This window comes from Pleurodeles waltl, chromosome 4_1 (assembly GCF_031143425.1).
Source record: "Pleurodeles waltl isolate 20211129_DDA chromosome 4_1, aPleWal1.hap1.20221129, whole genome shotgun sequence".
Lineage (NCBI taxonomy): Eukaryota > Metazoa > Chordata > Amphibia > Caudata > Salamandridae > Pleurodeles > Pleurodeles waltl.
The window spans coordinates 28,355,633-28,374,987 of record NC_090442.1 but is presented as its reverse complement, the minus strand read 5'-3'; the positions used below and the strand labels follow the sequence as shown (position 1 = coordinate 28,374,987).

Below are 19,355 nucleotides of genomic sequence, written 5' to 3'. Positions count from 1 at the left end.
AGTGCACCTAAGTTCCCCAAAGAGCACAGAAGTCGTGATACTTCTAGCTCTCTTCTTTCTTGCAGAACTCCAAGCTTCTTCCATCCGGTGGCAGCTTCCTTGCACCCTCAGCTGGCATTACACTGTCGCGACTATTGGACTTGGTCCCCTTGTCTAACAGGTACTCAAGTCCGGAAATCCACTGTTTTTGCATTGCTGGTGTTTGTTCTTCCTGCAGAATCCCCCTATCACGACTTCTGTGCTCTCTGTGGGTAGTAGGTGCACTTTACACCTACCTTTCAGGGTCTTGGGTGGGCTATTTTTCTAACCCTCACTGTTTTCTTACAGTCCCAGCGACCCTCTACAAGCTCACATAGGTTTGGGGTCCATTAGTGGTTCGCACTCCACTTTTGGAGTATATGGTTTGTGTTGCCCCTATACCTATGTGCTCCTATGGCAATCTACTGTAATTTTACACTGCTTGCATTACTTTTCTTGCTATTACCTGCATAATTTTGGTTTGTGTACATATATCTTGTGTATATAACTTATCCTCATACTAAGGGTACTCACTGAGATACTTTTGGCATATTGTCATAAAAATAAAGTACCTTTATTTTTAGTACTTCTGTGTATTGTGTTTTCGTATGACATTGTGCATATGACACCAGTGCAGGGATGTGGAATTCCTATCGCCCGACGCCCGGGACATCTTGTTTGGGGTCAAGGGCAACAAGTTTTTATGTTTACTTTGTCCTTGGGACAAGTAGGTCCAACCCTCTGCAGCACAAACCCTTTGGCTGCCTGTTTACAGAGAGTGGAACTCTCTGCAGTTGAGGTAATGTGTGTTCGATGGCATCTGTCGCTGTAGATACACATGTTCTGCAATAGCTCGCCATCTGGTGTTGGGTCGGAGTGTTCCAAGTTGTTTTTCTTCGAAGAAGTGTTTTCGAGTCACGGGACTGAGTGACTCCTCCTTCTGTGCTCATTGCGCATGGGCGTCGACTCCATCTTCGATTGTTTTCTTTCCGCCATCGGGTTCGGACGTGTTCCTGTCGCTCCGAGTTTCGGAACAGAAAGATAGCTGAAAACTGAAGATTTTCGACGGTATCGTTGCGATCCGGTTCGAGATAAACACACACGACGACGCATTGAACATCGAAGCGCTTCGGTGCCCTTCGGGGTAGATTTCGGCACACCGTCGGGGCCTAGTCGGCCCGACCGCGTGGAGAACAACGCCGATGGAACGGACCCCGTTTCGATTCTGCCCCGAATGCCACAACAAATATCCTTATACGGACCAACACTCGGTCTGTAACCTGTGCCTGTCACCCGAGCACAGCGAAGAATCCTGTGAGGCCTGTCGGGCGTTCCGGTCCCGAAAAACTCTGCGCGACCGTCGAGCGAGAAGACTGCAGATGGCGTCCACGCCAAAGGAGCATCGACAGTTCGAGACAGAAGAGGAACAGGAGGAATCCTTTTCCATCCAGGATTCAGACTCCAACGAACTCGACAATACAAAAACTGTGAGTAAGACGTCGAGATCAGAACTTAAAAAAGGCAAAAAGGCCCAGGGGACGCCACTGCCAACCGGCCATGGCTCAACCCAAATTACCGGTGACCAACAATCGGCACCGAAAAAGGCCCATTCAGTGTCGAGATCGTCCGACTCCGGTCGAGACACCGGCACGCAGCCTCCTCGGGACCGAGAGAGTGCTAAAGAGAAGCATCGACACCGAGAGTTCGGTGTCGACACGGATCGACGCCGAAACAGTGGCGCCGAAGACCATAGGGGCCAAGATTTTTCGGCACAAAAGAAGAGGAAGGTTACCTCGGAGCCGAAAAGACAAACAACAGGGTTTTCGGAGCCGAAAAAAGCACCAACAGACCCAGTTTCAGGCTCCTATACTGAAGAGCATTCTATGTCTTCACAAATGAAAAAACACAGATTCGAACAGGAACTGCAATCCACTGAGGTGGATCACACGCAAAAGCGTATCTTTATTCAGCAGGGGACAGGGAAGATCAGTACCCTTCCACCTGTCAAAAGAAAGAGAACACTTCAGTTTATAGCACTAGAGGCTCCTCAGCAACAAACAGCAAAGAAGGTAACACCTCCTCCCTCGCCTCCACCTGTAACTCCGGCTTCGCCAACTTACACCCCGTCACATTCGCCAGCTCACACCGCCATGAGCCACGATGACCAAGATCAAGACGCGTGGGACTTGTACGATGCACCAGTGTCTGATAACAGCCCAGACACATACCCAACTAGGCCATCACCACCTGAGGACAGCACAGCCTATTCACAAGTGGTGGCTAGAGCAGCACAGTTCCATAATGTGGAACTACACTCTGAACAAGTAGAGGATGACTTTTTATTTAACACCCTCTCCTCCACCCACAGCTCCTACCAAAGCCTGCCTATGCTCCCAGGCATGCTACGCCATGCAAAGGAGATCTTCAAGGAACCAGTTAAAAGTAGGGCAGTAACGCCTAGAGTGGACAAAAAGTATAAGGCGCCTCCTACGGACCCTGTATTCATCACCTCTCAGCTGCCACCAGACTCTGTGGTGGTAGGGGCTGCCAGAAAACAGGCAAATTCACACACTTCTGGGGATGCACCTCCCCCAGATAAAGAAAGCAGAAAGTTCGATGCAGCCGGGAAGAGGGTCGCTGTCCAAGCAGCAAACCAGTGGCGCATCGCAAACTCACAAGCGCTGCTAGCGCGATACGACAGAGCCCACTGGGATGAGATGCAGCATCTCATTGAACATCTCCCAAAAGATCTACAAAAAAGAGCAAAACAGGTTGTTGAGGAGGGTCAAAACATTTCCAACAATCAAATACGCTCCTCTATGGATGCAGCAGACACAGCCGCAAGGACCATTAATACGTCGGTTACCATCCGTAGGCACGCATGGCTCAGAACGTCTGGATTCAAGCCAGAAATTCAGCAGGCAGTACTTAACATGCCAGTAAACGAAAAACTTCTGTTCGGTCCGGAGGTCGACACAGCCATAGAAAAGCTCAAAAAGGACACTGACACTGCCAAGGCCATGGGCGCACTCTACTCCCCGCAGAGCAGAGGATCTTATACCACCTTCCGCAAAACACCTTTTAGAGGAGGGTTTCGGGGTCAGGCCACACAAGCTAGTACCTCACAGTCCGCACCGTCCACCTACCAGGGACAGTACAGGGGAGGCTTTCGGGGCCAGTATAGAGGAGGGCAATTCCCTAGGAATAGAGGAAGATTTCAAAGCCCCAAAACCACTACCAACAAGCAGTGACTCACACGTCACTCACCCCCCCACACAACACCAGTGGGGGGAAGGATAAGTCAATATTACGAAGCATGGGAGGAAATAACTACAGACACATGGGTCCTAGCAATTATCCAACATGGTTATTGCATAGAATTCCTGCAATTCCCTCCAGACATACCACCAAAATCACAAAATTTATCAAAACACCATTCACAGCTTCTAGAGATAGAAGTTCAAGCACTACTGCAAAAAAATGCAATAGAATTAGTACCAAGCACACAAATAAACACAGGAGTTTATTCACTGTACTTTTTGATACCAAAAAAGGACAAAACACTGAGACCAATTCTAGACCTCAGAGTAGTAAACACATTCATCAAATCAGACCACTTTCACATGGTCACACTACAAGAAGTGTTACCATTGCTCAAAAAACACAACTACATGACAACCCTAGACCTCAAAGACGCATATTTCCATATACCAATACATCAATCACACAGAAAATATCTAAGGTTTGTATTCAAAGGAATACATTACCAATTCAAAGTATTGCCTTTTGGTTTAACAACCGCTCCAAGAGTATTCACAAAATGCCTAGCAGTAGTCGCTGCACACATCAGAAGGCAGCAAATACATATATTCCCGTATCTAGACGACTGGCTAATCAAAACCACTTCGCTCACACAATGCTCAAACCACACAAATCAAGTCATACAAACCCTCTACAAACTAGGGTTCACCGTCAACTTTGCAAAATCCAACATTCAGCCAAGCAAAGTACAGCAATATCTAGGAGCCATAATAGACACGACAAAAGGAGTAGCAACGCCAACTCCACAAAGAATTCACAATTTCAACAGAGTCATTCAACACGTCTCCAAATCAGACAATACAAGCAAGAACAATACTACAGCTCCTAGGCATGATGTCCTCATGCATAGCCATTGTCCCAAACGCAAGACTGCACATGAGGCCCTTACAACAGTGCCTAGCCTCACAGTGGTCTCAAGCACAGGGTCACCTTCTAGATCTGGTGTTAATAGACCGCCAAACTTACCTCTCGCTTCTATGGTGGAACAGTATAAATTTAAACAAAGGGCGGCCTTTCCAAGACCCAGTGCCACAGTACGTAATAACAACAGATGCTTCCATGACAGGGTGGGGAGCACATCTCAATCAACACAACATAAGAGGACAATGGAACATACATCAAACAAAACTGCATATAAATCATCTAGAATTATTAGCAGTTTTTCAAGCACTAAAAGCTTTCCAACCAATCATAATCCACAAATAGATCCTTGTCAAAACAGACAACATGACAACGATGTATTATCTAAACAAACAAGGAGGAACACAGTCAACGCAGTTAAGCTTATTAGCTCAAAACATATGGAAGTGGGCAATCCACCATCAAATTCGTCTAGTAGCACAGTTTATTCCAGGGATCCAGAATCAACTGGCAGACAATCTCTCTCGAGATCACCAGCAAGTCCACGAATGGGAAATCCACCCACAAATTCTGAACACCTACTTCACACTCTGGGGAACACCTCAAATAGACTTATTTGCAACAAAAGAGAACGCAAAATGCCAAAACTTCGCGTCCAGATACCCACACAAGCAATCCCAAGGCAATGCCCTATGGATGAACTGGTCAGGAATATTTGCTTACGCTTTTCCTCCTCTCCCTCTCCTTCCTTATCTAGTAAACAAATTGAGTCAAAACAAACTCAAACTCATTTTAATAGCACCAACGTGGGCAAGACAACCCTGGTACACAACACTGCTAGATCTCTCTGTAGTACCCCACATCAAATTGCCCAACAAACCAGATCTGTTAACGCAACACAACCAACAGATCAGACACCCAGATCCAGCATCGCTGAATCTAGCAATCTGGCTCCTGAAATCCTAGAATTCGGACACTTACAACTTAGCCAAGAGTGTATGGAAGTCATAAAGCAGGCCAGAAGGCCATCCACTAGACACTGCTACGCAAGTAAGTGGAAAAGATTTGTTTGTTACTGCCATCATAATCAGATACAACCACTACACGCAACTCCAAAACATATAGTAAATTACTTGCTCCATTTACAAAAAGCAAAGCTAGCCTTCTCTTCTATTAAAATACACCTTGCAGCAATATCTGCATACCTGCAGACTACCTATTCAACTTCCTTGTATAGGATACCAGTCATCAAAGCATTCATAGAAGGTCTTAAAAGAATTATACCACCAAGAACACCACCTGTTCCTTCATGGAACCTAAACATGGTCCTAACAAGACTCATGGGCCCACCTTTCGAACCCATGCACTCTTGCGGAATACAATTCCTAACCTGGAAAGTTGCCTTTCTCATCGCCATTACATCTCTACGAAGAGTAAGTGAAATTCAAGCGTTCACAACACAAGAACCTTTTATACAAATACATAAAAATAAGGTCGTCCTACGACCTAATCCTAAATTTTTACCAAAAGTTATTTCACCGTTCCATCTAAATCAAACGGTAGAACTACCAGTTTTTTTCCCACAGCCAGATTCTGTGGCTGAAAGAGCACTACATACATTAGATGTCAAAAGAGCATTAATGTACTACATTGACAGAACAAAGAACATCAGAAAGACTAAACAGCTATTTATTGCATTCCAAAAACCTCATGCAGGTAACCCAATATCAAAACAAGGTATAGCCAGATGGATAGTTAAATGCATCCAAATCTGCTACCTTAAAGCAAAAAGACAACTGCCCATTACTCCCAGGGCACATTCAACAAGGAAAAAAGGTGCTTCAATGGCCTTTTTAGGAAACATCCCAATGCATGAAATATGTAAGGCAGCCACATGGTCTACGCCTCACACATTCACCAAACACTACTGTATAGATGTGCTATCCGCACAACAAGCTACAGTAGGTCAAGCTGTATTAAGAACTCTATTTCAGACAACTTCTACTCCTACAGGCTAAACCACCGCTTATGGGGAATTAACTGCTTACTAGTCTATGCAGAACATGTGTATCTACAGCGACAGATGCCATCGAACTGAAAATGTAACTTACCCAGTGTACATCTGTTCGTGGCATCAGTCGCTGAGATTCACATGTGCCCACCCACCTCCCCGGAAGCCTGTAGCAGTTCAGAAGTTACCTTCAATTTTGTACATTTGTATATATATTATTTAAACCTTTAGTAGGTACATACTTACACATTTCATTGCGCGGGCACTATTACTATAGTACAACTCCTACCTCACCCTCTGCGGGGAAAACAATCGAAGATGGAGTCGACGCCCATGCGCAATGAGCACAGAAGGAGGAGTCACTCGGTCCCGTGACTCGAAAACACTTCTTCGAAGAAAAACAACTTGTAACACTCCGACCCAACACCAGATGGCGAGCTATTGCAGAACATGTGAATCTCAGCGACTGATGCCACGAACAGATGTACACTGGGTAAGTGACATTTTCATTCCAAAAGATAATGCTGTTCGAACTTGTATTTATGGTTCATTATTTGAAAGCCTTGATTATTAGGGTGAGTGCTGTAAATAAATGTTTTAAGGTCACATTTCACTACTGACGTTGGTTCCAGTACAAAAAAAAACAGCTGTGTATACACATGTTTGAAAACTTTAGGCTATGAGGCTAAGTATAATGCTCCCAGAATGCTCTCTGATTAGATGCAACTGAAGTGTCATTTAGTAAAATGTGTTGATGCATGCTAGTATTTCCCAAAAATATTTCTAATGGAAAATCAGTGTAACCATTTTCAACACGAATATGGGAAGCATGAAAATAAACAAACACTGACAAAGCCAACTGATCTGACATATTTTTATAAGTCTTTTAGTTTCATCAATGCGTGTCTTGTTTTGACCTGGCTTTTGTAACACTTTATTGTTGTGGGAGCTACCAGGCCCTCAACATTGTAACAAACACTGCCAAAAGAAAACCCCAATTTTTTTTAACTCTAAAAGCACACGTTGCCACCAGTGGCATAACAAAGGCCCTGCAGCCGCCCTCCAGTGGGCCCCTTTAGCACAGCACATGCCCTGAGTGAGTCTGGAGAGGGGGCTCCTCCATGTTCTTTGCAAAGGGGCACCCTCCAGTTTCGTTACGTCACTGATTGCCACTGTAGTTCCTGACACTGAACAAAACTACTTTGTGTGCCAATATGCTCCTTGTGGAAGAGCAGAATGCAATCACTCACAGTAAAGCCAGCCAAAAGAGAGAGAAATAGAAGTTTTTATTAAACAAAATGTCTTTGTTAACACCAGACCTAATTAGGGACCAAGACCCACATGTAGGTAGCTTTTTGCATGTCACAAACAGCGACTTTCGCTGTTTGCGACGTGCAAAAAGCACATTGCGATGCACAAACCCAGTTTTGCGATTCAGTAACCTGGTTACCGAATCGCAAAACGGGTTTGCGAGTCACAATTAGGAAGGGGTGTTCCCTTCTTAATTGCGACTCGCAGTGCAATGTAGGATTGTTTTGTGACCGCGAACGCGGGCGCAAACCAATCGCAGTTTGCACCCATTTCAAATGGGTGCTAACACTTTCGCAAAAGGGAAGGGGTCCCCATGGGACCCCTTCCCCATTGTGAATGTCACTGTAAACATTTTTTCAGAGCAGGCAGTGGTCCTGTGGACCACTGCCTGCTCTGAAAAAATGAAACAAAAACGTTTCATTTTTCGTTTTTGTAATGCATCTCGTTTTCCTTTAAGGAAGCAGTCACAGACATGGTGGTCTGCTGTCTCCAGCAGGCCACCATCCCTGTGAGGGCCGCTATTCGCAAGGGGGTCGCAAATTGCGACCCACCTCATGATTATTCACTAGGTGGGCATTTGCGAAGCCCTTGCGAATCACAGATGTTGTCAGGGACACCATCCTACATTCGGATTTGCGACTCGCAATTTGCGGGTCGCAAATCTGAACCTACCTACATGTGGCCCCAAATTCTTAAAGAAAGTCACAAAAGTGCACCCATGGTATACGTCGTACCCCTATAAAATATTTGTGAACTGTATTTTAGCATGGGTAAATACGCATGTGTAGATTTGCTCATGTGAAAATCTATTGAGCATCTGCAAGTTCATTTTCCCACCGGCCACTTTCTTCCCAACCCTGGAAGAAGTTCTAATTCTGCCATTGTCAGGAGTAATTGTCCAACCTTTCTTATTATGGGAAAATATTAGAGAGAAGCTGGTGAAAATCTTTAAAACATGCAGGTTAGTAGGTTTGCAGACTCAAAGGCATTCCAGCCCTGGAACTATTGCTTACTGCTTCCTCCAGCCCCAGTATGCAGAAAGGTGGCAAAATAAGGAAATTGCTACAGTAGGGATTGAAACTGCAAGTATTCAAGCCCTATTATGGTAGTAGCCTGGCATAATCAGAGAGGCTATTATCAGAGCTCTTACATAATGAGATTGCTGCCATAATTTGTCGCCACACTACATGGCACCAAAGGGACAAGTAGATCTTTTTACAGGACAAGTAGATTTGAGAAGCAACCTGTCCCCTGGACAAGTAGATATTTTAATAAATTCCACACCCCTGTTGTTTAGGTTTTCCCTTGACACCAGCTAGTGCTGAAAACACATAGAGACTACGGAACTGCCCAGTTGTATCTGGAGTTAATTGTGAGCAACAAAGGCAAACTGTGGAGTCGGTAATAAAAAGACAGTGAATGTTAGAGGGGTGGCTCAGCCCAGCCTCCACTGGGCTCTGACGAGCCTGGATGGCCTGTCCTTGTCCCAGGCTTCGGCTGCGTGCCTCCAACGCTGCAGGACAGTGAAAAGTGCTGTTTATAGCTCAGGCTCTTCTTGTCTTAGTCATCTGGGGCACCGTTTAGGATCCTGGGATAGGTAGTCCCTGATGCTGGCGTTGGTCTGTGTGATCTCATGAGTGAATGTTAGGTTCAGATCATGTTTAGTCAGTCTCTGGATGACGCTTTCAGCTATTTCCTACGTTCTTCCCACATTATTTTGTGATGTCAAGCAGCAAACGATTGGTTACAGGTAGTAGGTTTCCCCTTCTTTCCTAGATATTAGTCCACCTTTCACGTATTATAGCAGTGTATTTGTTTCAAGAAATATTTCTTGTGTGTAACTTTCAGTGTTGTTTTCACTCCACAGCACCGCAGTCTCAGAGAGAAAGTCTGAATGGTAAAGAGATACAGCACGCTTCTGCTGGAAGGAAGAACTTTGCTCACAAAATGAATGAAAAGAAACACCAAAGGTCACACAAGAGTGAGAGTTCTAACAATGATGCACTTCTAGGGCCCAAAAGAAAACAGAGCGGCCTAGGAGCGTATCCGTGTGCTGAGTGTACGAAGACATTTACTGGAAAGACGCATCTTTTACTGCACGAAAAAACACACACAGGACTAAGACAGTGTCCCTACCCTGAGCAGGAAACCAGGTCTGCTGACGAGGCAACTCTTATACACCATGAAATAACTCACAAAGGAGTGAGGCCCTTTCAATGCTATATCTGTGAGAAAAGCTTTACTCAGAAGGGAAATCTTAAAATACATCACAGAACACATACAGGAGAGAAGCCTTATCAGTGCAGTCTGTGTTTTATGAGGTTTGCTCATGAGAGAAGCCTTGTATACCATCACACTATACACACAAGGGTGAAGCCTTATCACTGCCCTGTGTGTGGCAAGGGCTTTGACCGCAAGGAACGCATTGCAGGGCATCAAAGAACACACCCAGGAGAGAAGCCTTATCAGTGCAGTGTGTGTGCAAAGAGGTTTAATCATAAGAGAACCCTTGCACACCATCAAATCACACACAGAAGGCCTTTTCACTGCAGTGTGTGTCGCAAGAGCTTTGATTGTAAAGAACGACTTTTAGGACATCAGAGAATACACACAGGAAAACGCTATGTTGCTGCACAGGGTATGAAAAAAGGTTTAAAAAAAAGGCGGCTCCTCAGCAACATCAAGTAACACATAAAAGACAGAAGCCTTTCCAAAGCACGGCCAAAACAGCATCATTTTAAAAAAGAAAGCTGATCTTTTACGTTATCTAAGAATGTATAGATGAAATTAGGCCATCTACAGCATCTAAGGATCCATCAGGGCTGGGGTTCTCACTTTCTCAGAGTAGAGACTGTGCAGTCCCTCCGATGTGAGGCAATCAAGTGTGTAGATAGTACCTTCACTGTGTTTTTAGAGTAGTCCAACTGTTACAAGTACAGTTTGCACCATTGATGTTTCCGAAGACAACTTATGGAGTTTAATAGAGTAATTGTTTTGGACGCACATTCGTCGCTTGGATTTTGGTATTCACTGAGCTTATTGTTTGGATTAATATAGACTGATTACTCTGGGCCCTATGCCATCAGTGAGTGCACAAGGCTTTCCTTCAAACCTTTAGGTTTAAGCAACTGTTCTAGTGTATGGAGTCATGAAGCATACTGGTGAAGGTTGTCTCCTCTCCCATTCCCCCTCTGCCACCCACAAAAAAGATCCAGCCACATTCATCTGTGGCCTTGAAGCATGGAACCTACAGATACCCGGTATTAGGCCTTGTGTGAGGCTGCTCTGGAGTCACGCAGACACCGGTGTCCAGCTCACCACCCACAGCTGGGCGTGTGTGAGGCTGCTCTGGAGTCACGCAGACACCGGTGTCCAACTCACCACCCACAGCTGGGCGTGTGTGGGGCTGCTCTGGAGTCACGCAGACACCGGTGTCAAGCTCACCACCCACAGCTGGGCGTGTGTGGGGCTGCTCTGGAGTCACGCAGACACCGGTGTCCAGCTCACCACCCACAGCTGGGCGTGTGTGGGGCTGCTCTGGAGTCACGCAGACACCGGTGTCCAGCTCACCACCCACAGCTGGGCGTGTGTGAGGCTGCTCTGGAGTCACGCAGACACCGGTGTCCAGCTCACCACCCACAGCTGGGCGTGTGTGAGGCTGCTCTGGAGTCACGCAGACACCGGTGTCCAGCTCACCACCCACAGCTGGGCGTGTGTGAGGCTGCTCTGGAGTCACGCAGACACCGGTGTCCAGCTCACCACCCACAGCTGGGCGTGTGTGGGGCTGCTCTGGAGTCACGCAGACACCCGTGTCCAGCTCACCACCCACAGCTGGGCGTGTGTGGGGCTGCTCTGGAGTCACGCAGAGACCGGTGTCCAGCTCACCACCCACAGCTGGGCGTGTGTGAGGCTGCTCTGGAGTCACGCAGAGACCGGTGTCCAGCTCACCACCCACAGCTGGGCGTGTGTGAGGCTGCTCTGGAGTCACGCAGACACCGGTGTCCAGCTCACCACCCACAGCTGGGCGTGTGTGGGGCTGCTCTGGAGTCACGCAGACACCGGTGTCCAGCTCACCACCCACAGCTGGGCGTGTGTGAGGCTGCTCTGGAGTCACGCAGACACCAGTGTCCAGCTCACCACCCACAGCTGGGCGTGTGTGAGGCTGCTCTGGAGTCACGCAGACACCAGTGTCCAACTCACCACCCACAGCTGGGCGTGTGTGGGGCTGCTCTGGAGTCACGCAGACACCAGTGTCCAGCTCACCACCCACAGCTGGGCGTGTGTGAGGCTGCTCTTGAGTCACGCAGACACCAGTGTCCAGCTCACCACCCACAGCTGGGCGTGTGTGAGGCTGCTCTGGAGTCACGCAGACACCAGTGTCCAGCTCACCACCCACAGCTGGGCGTGTGTGGGGAGGGGCTGTTGCTTGTAGCAAGACCTGGATCTGAAGCTGTAGTGGATCCTATTAGTTTTTATCGGGAATCAGGAGTTCAGTTTAGCCTTTAGGCTTGCAGGTCTGTGTCCCGTCACCTAGTGACTTTTAACCTATGTGGGCTGCTCTGTTTTAGCACCTTTATTTAATTATTTCTTCAAACATGGCTGCCATGTTTATAGTGAGGACGATGTTTATAGTACACATTATCAGTGCTACTTCGTAAAGACGTCCTTATCAGTGTCAGAAGAAGTTACGTAGGTATTCACATTAGGTACTTTCCTACTTATGTGCGACAGTCACCAGAATGTGCTTTTCAAGGAATTGTTTATAGAATTGCCATCCACGTATTCCTTCTTATCTGTTGTTTGAGAACACACCTGCGTCAGGGGTCCCACCAGATCTGTATAAATACATCTCACACAGACAAGGCCATCAGAGGGATTCCTACCGATGCCATCAACGCTATCTATGCTACACGTTGCTTTGATGCAGACCCAGCCTTCGTGTCCTCACGGAGTCTGATCTAGAAACCTCATTCCAAGGTAATGAGGGTTGGGGGCGCTTTCCATGGACATGGCAGTGGCAGGTTAGGTTTATCATACCTAGCTCTCTTCTAGGTTAGGGGTTAGGTTTTCCATGCTAGGGTACTAGGCCTATTTCACAACTATTCATACTTCATGTAATTGCAAGATGGTGGGGATTTTGTGTTCATGACTCTCGTTTTTACCATTCTGTTCCTTGCATTGTTCATTATCCTAATTATTGCATCTCATGCACTCTATAGCAGTTCGCAGTATTGTTGAAATAAAACCTATTGTAAACTTCACTGCATCTCCTTCATTGCCTGTGTGTGAATGAGACTTATTGCTCATATCAGAAAACAATAATCTCCATTTAACCACAACCTCCCCGAGATGTCGTCTTATTGAGTCCAAGCGTAAAGGTTGGTGCAAATCACCTTTTACTGTCATGTGTTTGGTGAGGTAATGCTTGTGAGCTGGGAGGGTTGGGACGACAGTTGTGACTTGTTGTAGGATAGGCATGGTCGCCTACAAACAAAAAAGTGCTGTCAACCTTAAACCAGCAGTCTTGCCTAGAGCAAGAGGCAAACTACGACACAGAAAAGTCAAAGAAAAAGGATGTAAGAGTAACAGGAAAAAACATGTGAAATGTGGCCATTGGAATGAGTCATAAGGAAGCAGCCCCATAAGTGAAACAAAAGAAACAAATAACGGGGGAAGAGCACATGCTTCTTGTGTGTAGGACAGAGGCCGTAGCCTAGGACATTTCACCAGTTTCCTTGTCTGGCCAGTCACTGGTGTCACTCAGTCCACTCTATAGAAACAATGTAGTTTTAAGATGGCAAACTTGAACTGGGTGCGCACACAGAATACCATAGACATAGGGCTGATCTTGGTATGTATCTGCTTAGGTTGCAATTATCACGCAGAAACCTAGGTGGAAACAGATACAGAGTAAGGGAAGAAGCTAAGATACCAACCTCCAGCCAAGGGCTAAGATACCAAGCTACAGACTGGTTACAATATGGTCCGAGCTATAGGTTCTAAAGACCTTCTGGCAGCACAGATCGAGGCAACATGCTAAAATAACAATAGAGAACTAGGTGAACAGTAAACCACAAAGCCCCTTTATTTCCTTTAGGGTGCCATTCTGATTTTCTGAAATACATGAAGTAGTTGTCCACAAAACCATGCTTGGTGCCCTTGATAGCCCAACAGGAGTTCTAAGTTGCAATAAGATTCATAATTAGTAGGTAAAGCAGCGCTCTGTATGTACAAACATTTTCTGTGTTTGGGTCTACAGGACTGAAGTGTAGACATGAGTGACACATATAGTCTCCTCCTATGTTGAGGGCACCCCTCGCCATAAGGTTTGTGTTACTGGTGCTCTAAAGTTTACTGCTAAAGGGATATGTTGTGCCGTTACAGATCTAATTGAACCAGACAATGGACTAGGGAATAACTTTTACTATTCAAGTGCCTGGCAAACCCAAAGTGAAGGAGCTTCTAGCTGAACTGAGGGAGGAAACCAATCAATCATTGGTAAAATATTTTGTGGGTGTCATCCAAGATTACTAAAAGACCTGGGCACGGAGAGTCTGGTATCCCGAACTTTTGAGCATGAACATGTGTCCTCCAGACAGGCTGACTTTTTGGGAGGATCTTCTGATGCAACATCAGAGAAGGATCCCGCACCCAAACCTGTGCACCCTCCACCTTCATGTGTGGAGATTGAATGGCAACAGTTGACAGCTTTCGATCTTCCTCCTGAAGCTTGTGATGTTATTCTGGCAGCCAGTTGTCCCTCCACTAAAACTGTATACACCTTTCAGTGGGATAAGTTTATAGTGTGGTGATCATCCAGATATATTGACACTCTGTCTGCACCTCTCTCCCAGGTTCTACTTTTTGTTCTTTCTTTGGCCCACCAGGGCTCCTCTCCCAGCACAGTTACGGTTACCTCTCAGCCACTTCTGCATTCTTGCAGTTGGCAGACCAACCTTTTGTGTTTGTCACCCATTGCGGCTTGGGTCATAAAAGGTATGCAACACGTTTCCTCCTCAATCAATCAGCAGACTTGCAGAGTGCTTCTTATCACCCATGAGGGTATGTGGGCACTGGCAGGATCCAGTTGATTAGCCAGAAAGTCAGGTCTTCAGGGACTTTCTGGTAGAGATGGTGAGATCTGGAGATAAAAGGGTAGCTTGTTCCATTTCTTCACTGCTAGGTAGGAGAAGGAGGGACCTCTGCATCTGCTACATTGGATGCTGGTGGTGAGGGCCAGAGAAGGGTAAGCAGAGTGAAAGTGTCAGGTAGGCTCATGGACGTTCAGCTGGTGGCTCAAATAGGCTTGTCCGAGTTCTATGGGGCAACATATGTGTGGATCAGGAGCTTGAACTGGTATCTTTTGTGTACAGGGAGCCGTTGGTAATGAGTGATGTGGGTTCTTTTATGCAGATCCAGGAATACTCTGGCTGCAGTGTTCTGTAAGGTCTGTTGTCACCGGAGGTGAGCTGCGATCCCTGCATTAAGAGGGTTGCCGTAGTCCAATTGGCTGGAGATGAGAGCCTGGGGGATGGTGTGTCTTGACCTTTGTGGTAGCCATTGAATATTGTACAAAGCATGAGGAGGAAGAAGAAGCAGAAGGCGAGACTGAGTTGACCTGAGTTGTCGTGGTTAGCTTGTCCAGAATGGAGCTAGTTTCTTAGTGTTGGGGTAGGAGTAGGTTCGAGTTTTGAGGTCCACAAAGATGTGTCCTATAGGGAGCATTTGTTTCAGAAAATCAGTACCTTTGTCTTTTCCATATTGAACTTCGAGCAGTTGTCCTTCATCCAGCTGGTGACATCTGTCATACAGTTGTGGAACTTGGTCTTGGTGTTGGTGGTGGCTTCGGAGAGGGATCCATATGAGAGTGACTCCTTTGATGCCTATGTTGTGTAGCCTTGTGATGAGTATGTGGTGAGAGACCAAATCAAAGGCAGCCGAGAGGTCTAGGACAATCAGAGCCGCAGTCTCTCCTCCGGCGAGTAGGGCTCGGATCTCATCTATAGCCGCAAAGGCTGCCTCAGTGCTGTGGTTGCTGCGGAACCCAAATTGGGAGAAGTCATGTAGGAGGTTCTGGTCCAGATGTGAGGCCACTAGTCATGCCTCAATGGGCTTTGAACACTGTACTCACATTTCTGATGTGCATGCCCATTGAGATGCTGCACAACTGCCCTCTCAGGCTGATAACCATCAAGACCGGCCAGGCGTAAGTAATACCTTATTTGTTATAATTAGTTAAAATTGTTACAAAAGTCATGATATGTGAGAGTACAGATAAAACAACATTCATCGGCCAATAGAACAGTAGAATGCTATGCAGTGTTATTTGTCAGTTTGGAGGGGCTCTAAAAGAACAATGAGGAATAAAAGAAAAAATGTGTCTATTCAGCCTAATCCCAGACCGTTAAACCGTCAGCAATAAGCAGAACAACACTGAAGTGAAATGTGCTGGCAGGGCAATCAGAGGTGCTAGTGTGTCAAGAGTGGCAGGCAAGGACGAAAATGACAAAGGAGCCTGCCAGACGGAGCATGTGCACATAACAGTTTTGAGCATCTGAAAGGGATGACAAGTCAAAGGTGCCAATAGTGGAGCCATTAACTTTGTATTTGGATCTTACAATCAAGCAGCAAGGGTGCACAGACACTGCAGTGCTTAGTGCTAATTGTAGACATAGGCCCTCACTATGAATATGGTGGTCTTCGGAATGCCACACTCGTGGTGGTGGTCTTACCACCGCGGGCCTGGTGGTGGAGACCGCCATATTACGAGTGTCGCGGTTTGGCTCCTGCCAAAATGCCACAATGCCTTCGGTACTGCCAGGGCGGTCCGACCACCGGGGCCAGAGGTGAGCAGTGTTTTCACAGCAGTCACACCGCCGCAAAAAACCCTGGCGGAAACGCTGCCGGAGACAGGAAAATCTTTTCCTGTCGCCAGCACACGCACCCTTGCTGAATCCCCTCCCGTTCCAGGGCACCACCCCCCGCTTCCAGTACTCACTCCCTGCACCCCACCTTCCCGTACTCACTTTCCTCACCCCGCCTTCCTGCATACACACGCACCCCCTTCACATTGCATACACTCCCTCTTCAAATACACTCCCCCTTCACCTCGCACACACGTCCCCCTCCACACCTACATGCACGCACACTACTTACACACGCACTCACACCTACATTCACGCACCCCCCTCACACACGCACAAACATACATGCACTTACACATGCACACACACAACACCCCCATCCTCCTCCCCTGTCAGCCGATCACTTACCTCGTCCGTTAAGGGGGTCATGTGGGAGGAGATTGGTCCTGGCACTTCCACTGCCGGCAGGACACCGCCATGTGTATTATTGGTTGGAATACGGCGGGCGGCATCCTTTTGGCAGGCGGTGCCAGCGGTGAAACCGCCAGCACGACTGCTGATGGATTTCTGCCATTGTTTTAGGAGGCTGTAAACGTGCTCATTGCAAGTCTTCCTGTTTTTTTATACTGCCATGCAAACCGTTGTGTAATTTTCTGGCTATTACGCTTTTATGGCGAAGCTCCTCAGTCCCAATTCCTTTGTAGGGGCGAGTGGCCTACCTCAAAGTTCTTTTGCTCTCTTTCACCTATGCACTGTAGGGTTGTCGCATGCAGCACTCCTTTTCCTTGAGAGCCGGATGCGAGCTGGTTGATCTTCTTTGAAGCAGTTGATACAATGCTGCTGCTATTGATGGCCAGTGTGAGAATATGTCCGCACCAGAACGATTGGTGTTTTCTGACTGCCAGTTGCTTTTCCATTCTGCCAAGTGCGAGGTGTCTATTTTGTTCCATTACACTCTTCATGAGAGTGTGCACATTCCTTTTGCGGTAGGAAGGGTACTGGGGCTGAGTGACTGCAGAGATATCACAGTTATTTGTGAAAAATGAGCAGTTCCAAGGCCAGCTCTGACCTGCTGCCGCACTGCTCCCTCCTGTTTGCTGCCTCGTTCTCACTGCCTTCTCCTCCTCTCCCACAGTTTTTTCTTTGTGCTTCCTCCTGCTTTCTGCCTTGTTTTCACTTCTTTCTCGCTCCTTTTCCACCTGTTTGCTCTGAGTGTTTTCTCCTGCTTTCTGTCTCATTTTCACTGCTTTCGCCCCCGTTTTTCTGAGTCCTTTCTCCTGCTATCTGACTTGTTATCACTGTTTATCTGAGTGCTTTCTCATTGTTTTTGCCTTGTTTTCACTTCCCCCTCCTTTCCACTGTTTTTCTGAGTACTTTCTCCCCCTTCTCCCTCCTTTCTTTCTCCGTTCATTCCCTTTTTCCCCCATTGTCGCCCATTGTTGCCCATTTTCACGCCTCCCACTGCCTCCCTGAGCCTCTCCCTTCTCCCAGGACCTGCCGAATGGAGGCTGCAGCGTGGCCATGCATTGTATGCACTCAGCTAGGGCGTCAAATGCAAGCCAATTGGTGCCCTTCCACACCTGGACCACACCCAGTGCCACAAAGATACACCGCCACTAACCTGTGATCCCTGGATATGTTGAACAAGTGGATACAGACACCCCCAGTGACACTTCATCTGTTGCTTCAGAGTAGACCTGCACCCCTACTGTGCCTACAGCCTTCCATTGCAGTGGTTTGAAAGGAGGGATGAGGCGCAATGATGAGTAGGGCCTGTGTGCGTTGAACAGGTCACCACGGAAACAGCTGCCGTGCTGCAGCGTGGAATTTGCTTGATGCATTAGCTGAAAGAGGTCCCCAGCGGTTCAGGCTGTGCCATGACGTGGACATTTTGTTCCAGGAGTAGTTCCCGGGTTAGTACTACTAGGTTGGCCTCTTCATCCGAGATAATTGGTATTTGTTGATTCTTCTGGGTTCTCATGGTGCGTTCCCTGTCTGATGTAGGTGCTTTCATAAAGTATGCTTATGGAGATGGGGCTGGGGCTAAGGCAGTCCCAGGGTCATTTAACTTTTGAATATAGTTGGCAGGTCTTCTTACGGCTGAGCTCTTAGAGGGACTTCTATTAGGCCCGACTCTTTTTTTGATCCTTGCGTTGCCTGTCTCAGACTGCTCAGACTGTACAGGTTGTGCACCAAGTAGGGTAGCTCGTAGTGTAGCTTCCATCTGACTTGAAGGTGCCTGCTTGCCTTACATTGAATATTTGGGTCTTCTCTGGGCCCTCTGAGAGTGTTGGGTGTTGTGCCGGTGGTAGTTAGCATTGAGTTAGGTACCATTGACTGTGGGAGGGGAGACTACGGTGCCTCACTTCCTCCACTCTTTTCCTCACTTGGGCCTTAGCTTTGCCCTGGAACTGAGGTGAAGAGCCGGGTTGAGGGGAATCCACACAGTTTCCTTTTACTCAGGCCGCTCCCTGCAGTGTACTGAGTGTTGCTTATGATGTGCTCCCCCATGGCAAATAACCTGACGTTCGTCTCTCTGGGATAGAGGTGGTAGTTGCAGGGATGAAAAGGCTGTGGTGGAGCAAAGCAAGTACTCGGTATGAGGTTATAGGGGAGCAAATATAGCGTCCCTTAGGTGCTTCTGGGGTGGGTAGTCTGTGCCGGCTGACAGGTCGGCCAAGGCAGGGGAGCAGACCCGGGCCTCAAGCTGCACCAAAACCTAGTTGGGCCACCTCCACGAGCCGGGGCTGTACCCGTGCTCCAGCATCTATTCCCTCATGTGGTCCTTACTGAGGTCCTGATCCTGGTGTTGGTTTGTCCTGCAATGTGTTACAGCACCACACTGCTCCACTCTGGGCTCTGTGCCTAGCCCTGATCTCACAATTGATGTAACAGGGATGGTGTCCGGTGCGGTGGGAGCAGCGCACAGGCAAGTACTCCGTGATGATTGTCCCACTCAGGGGCACCTG

General features: G+C 47.4%; 1 protein-coding gene across 1 annotated transcript in view; it reads left to right on the top strand.

Moving 5' to 3' along the window:
* Positions 1-12,783, top strand: part of LOC138287302 (zinc finger protein interacting with ribonucleoprotein K-like) — a 57,316-nt gene extending 44,533 nt beyond the window's left edge. Inside the window, exon 3 of the mRNA XM_069227655.1 lies at positions 9,390-12,783. Coding sequence (XP_069083756.1) covers positions 9,390-10,210 — 821 coding nt within the window. The 3' untranslated portion in view covers positions 10,211-12,783. The remainder of the gene's footprint in view (positions 1-9,389) is intronic.
* The last annotated feature ends 6,572 nt before the right edge of the window (positions 12,784-19,355 follow it).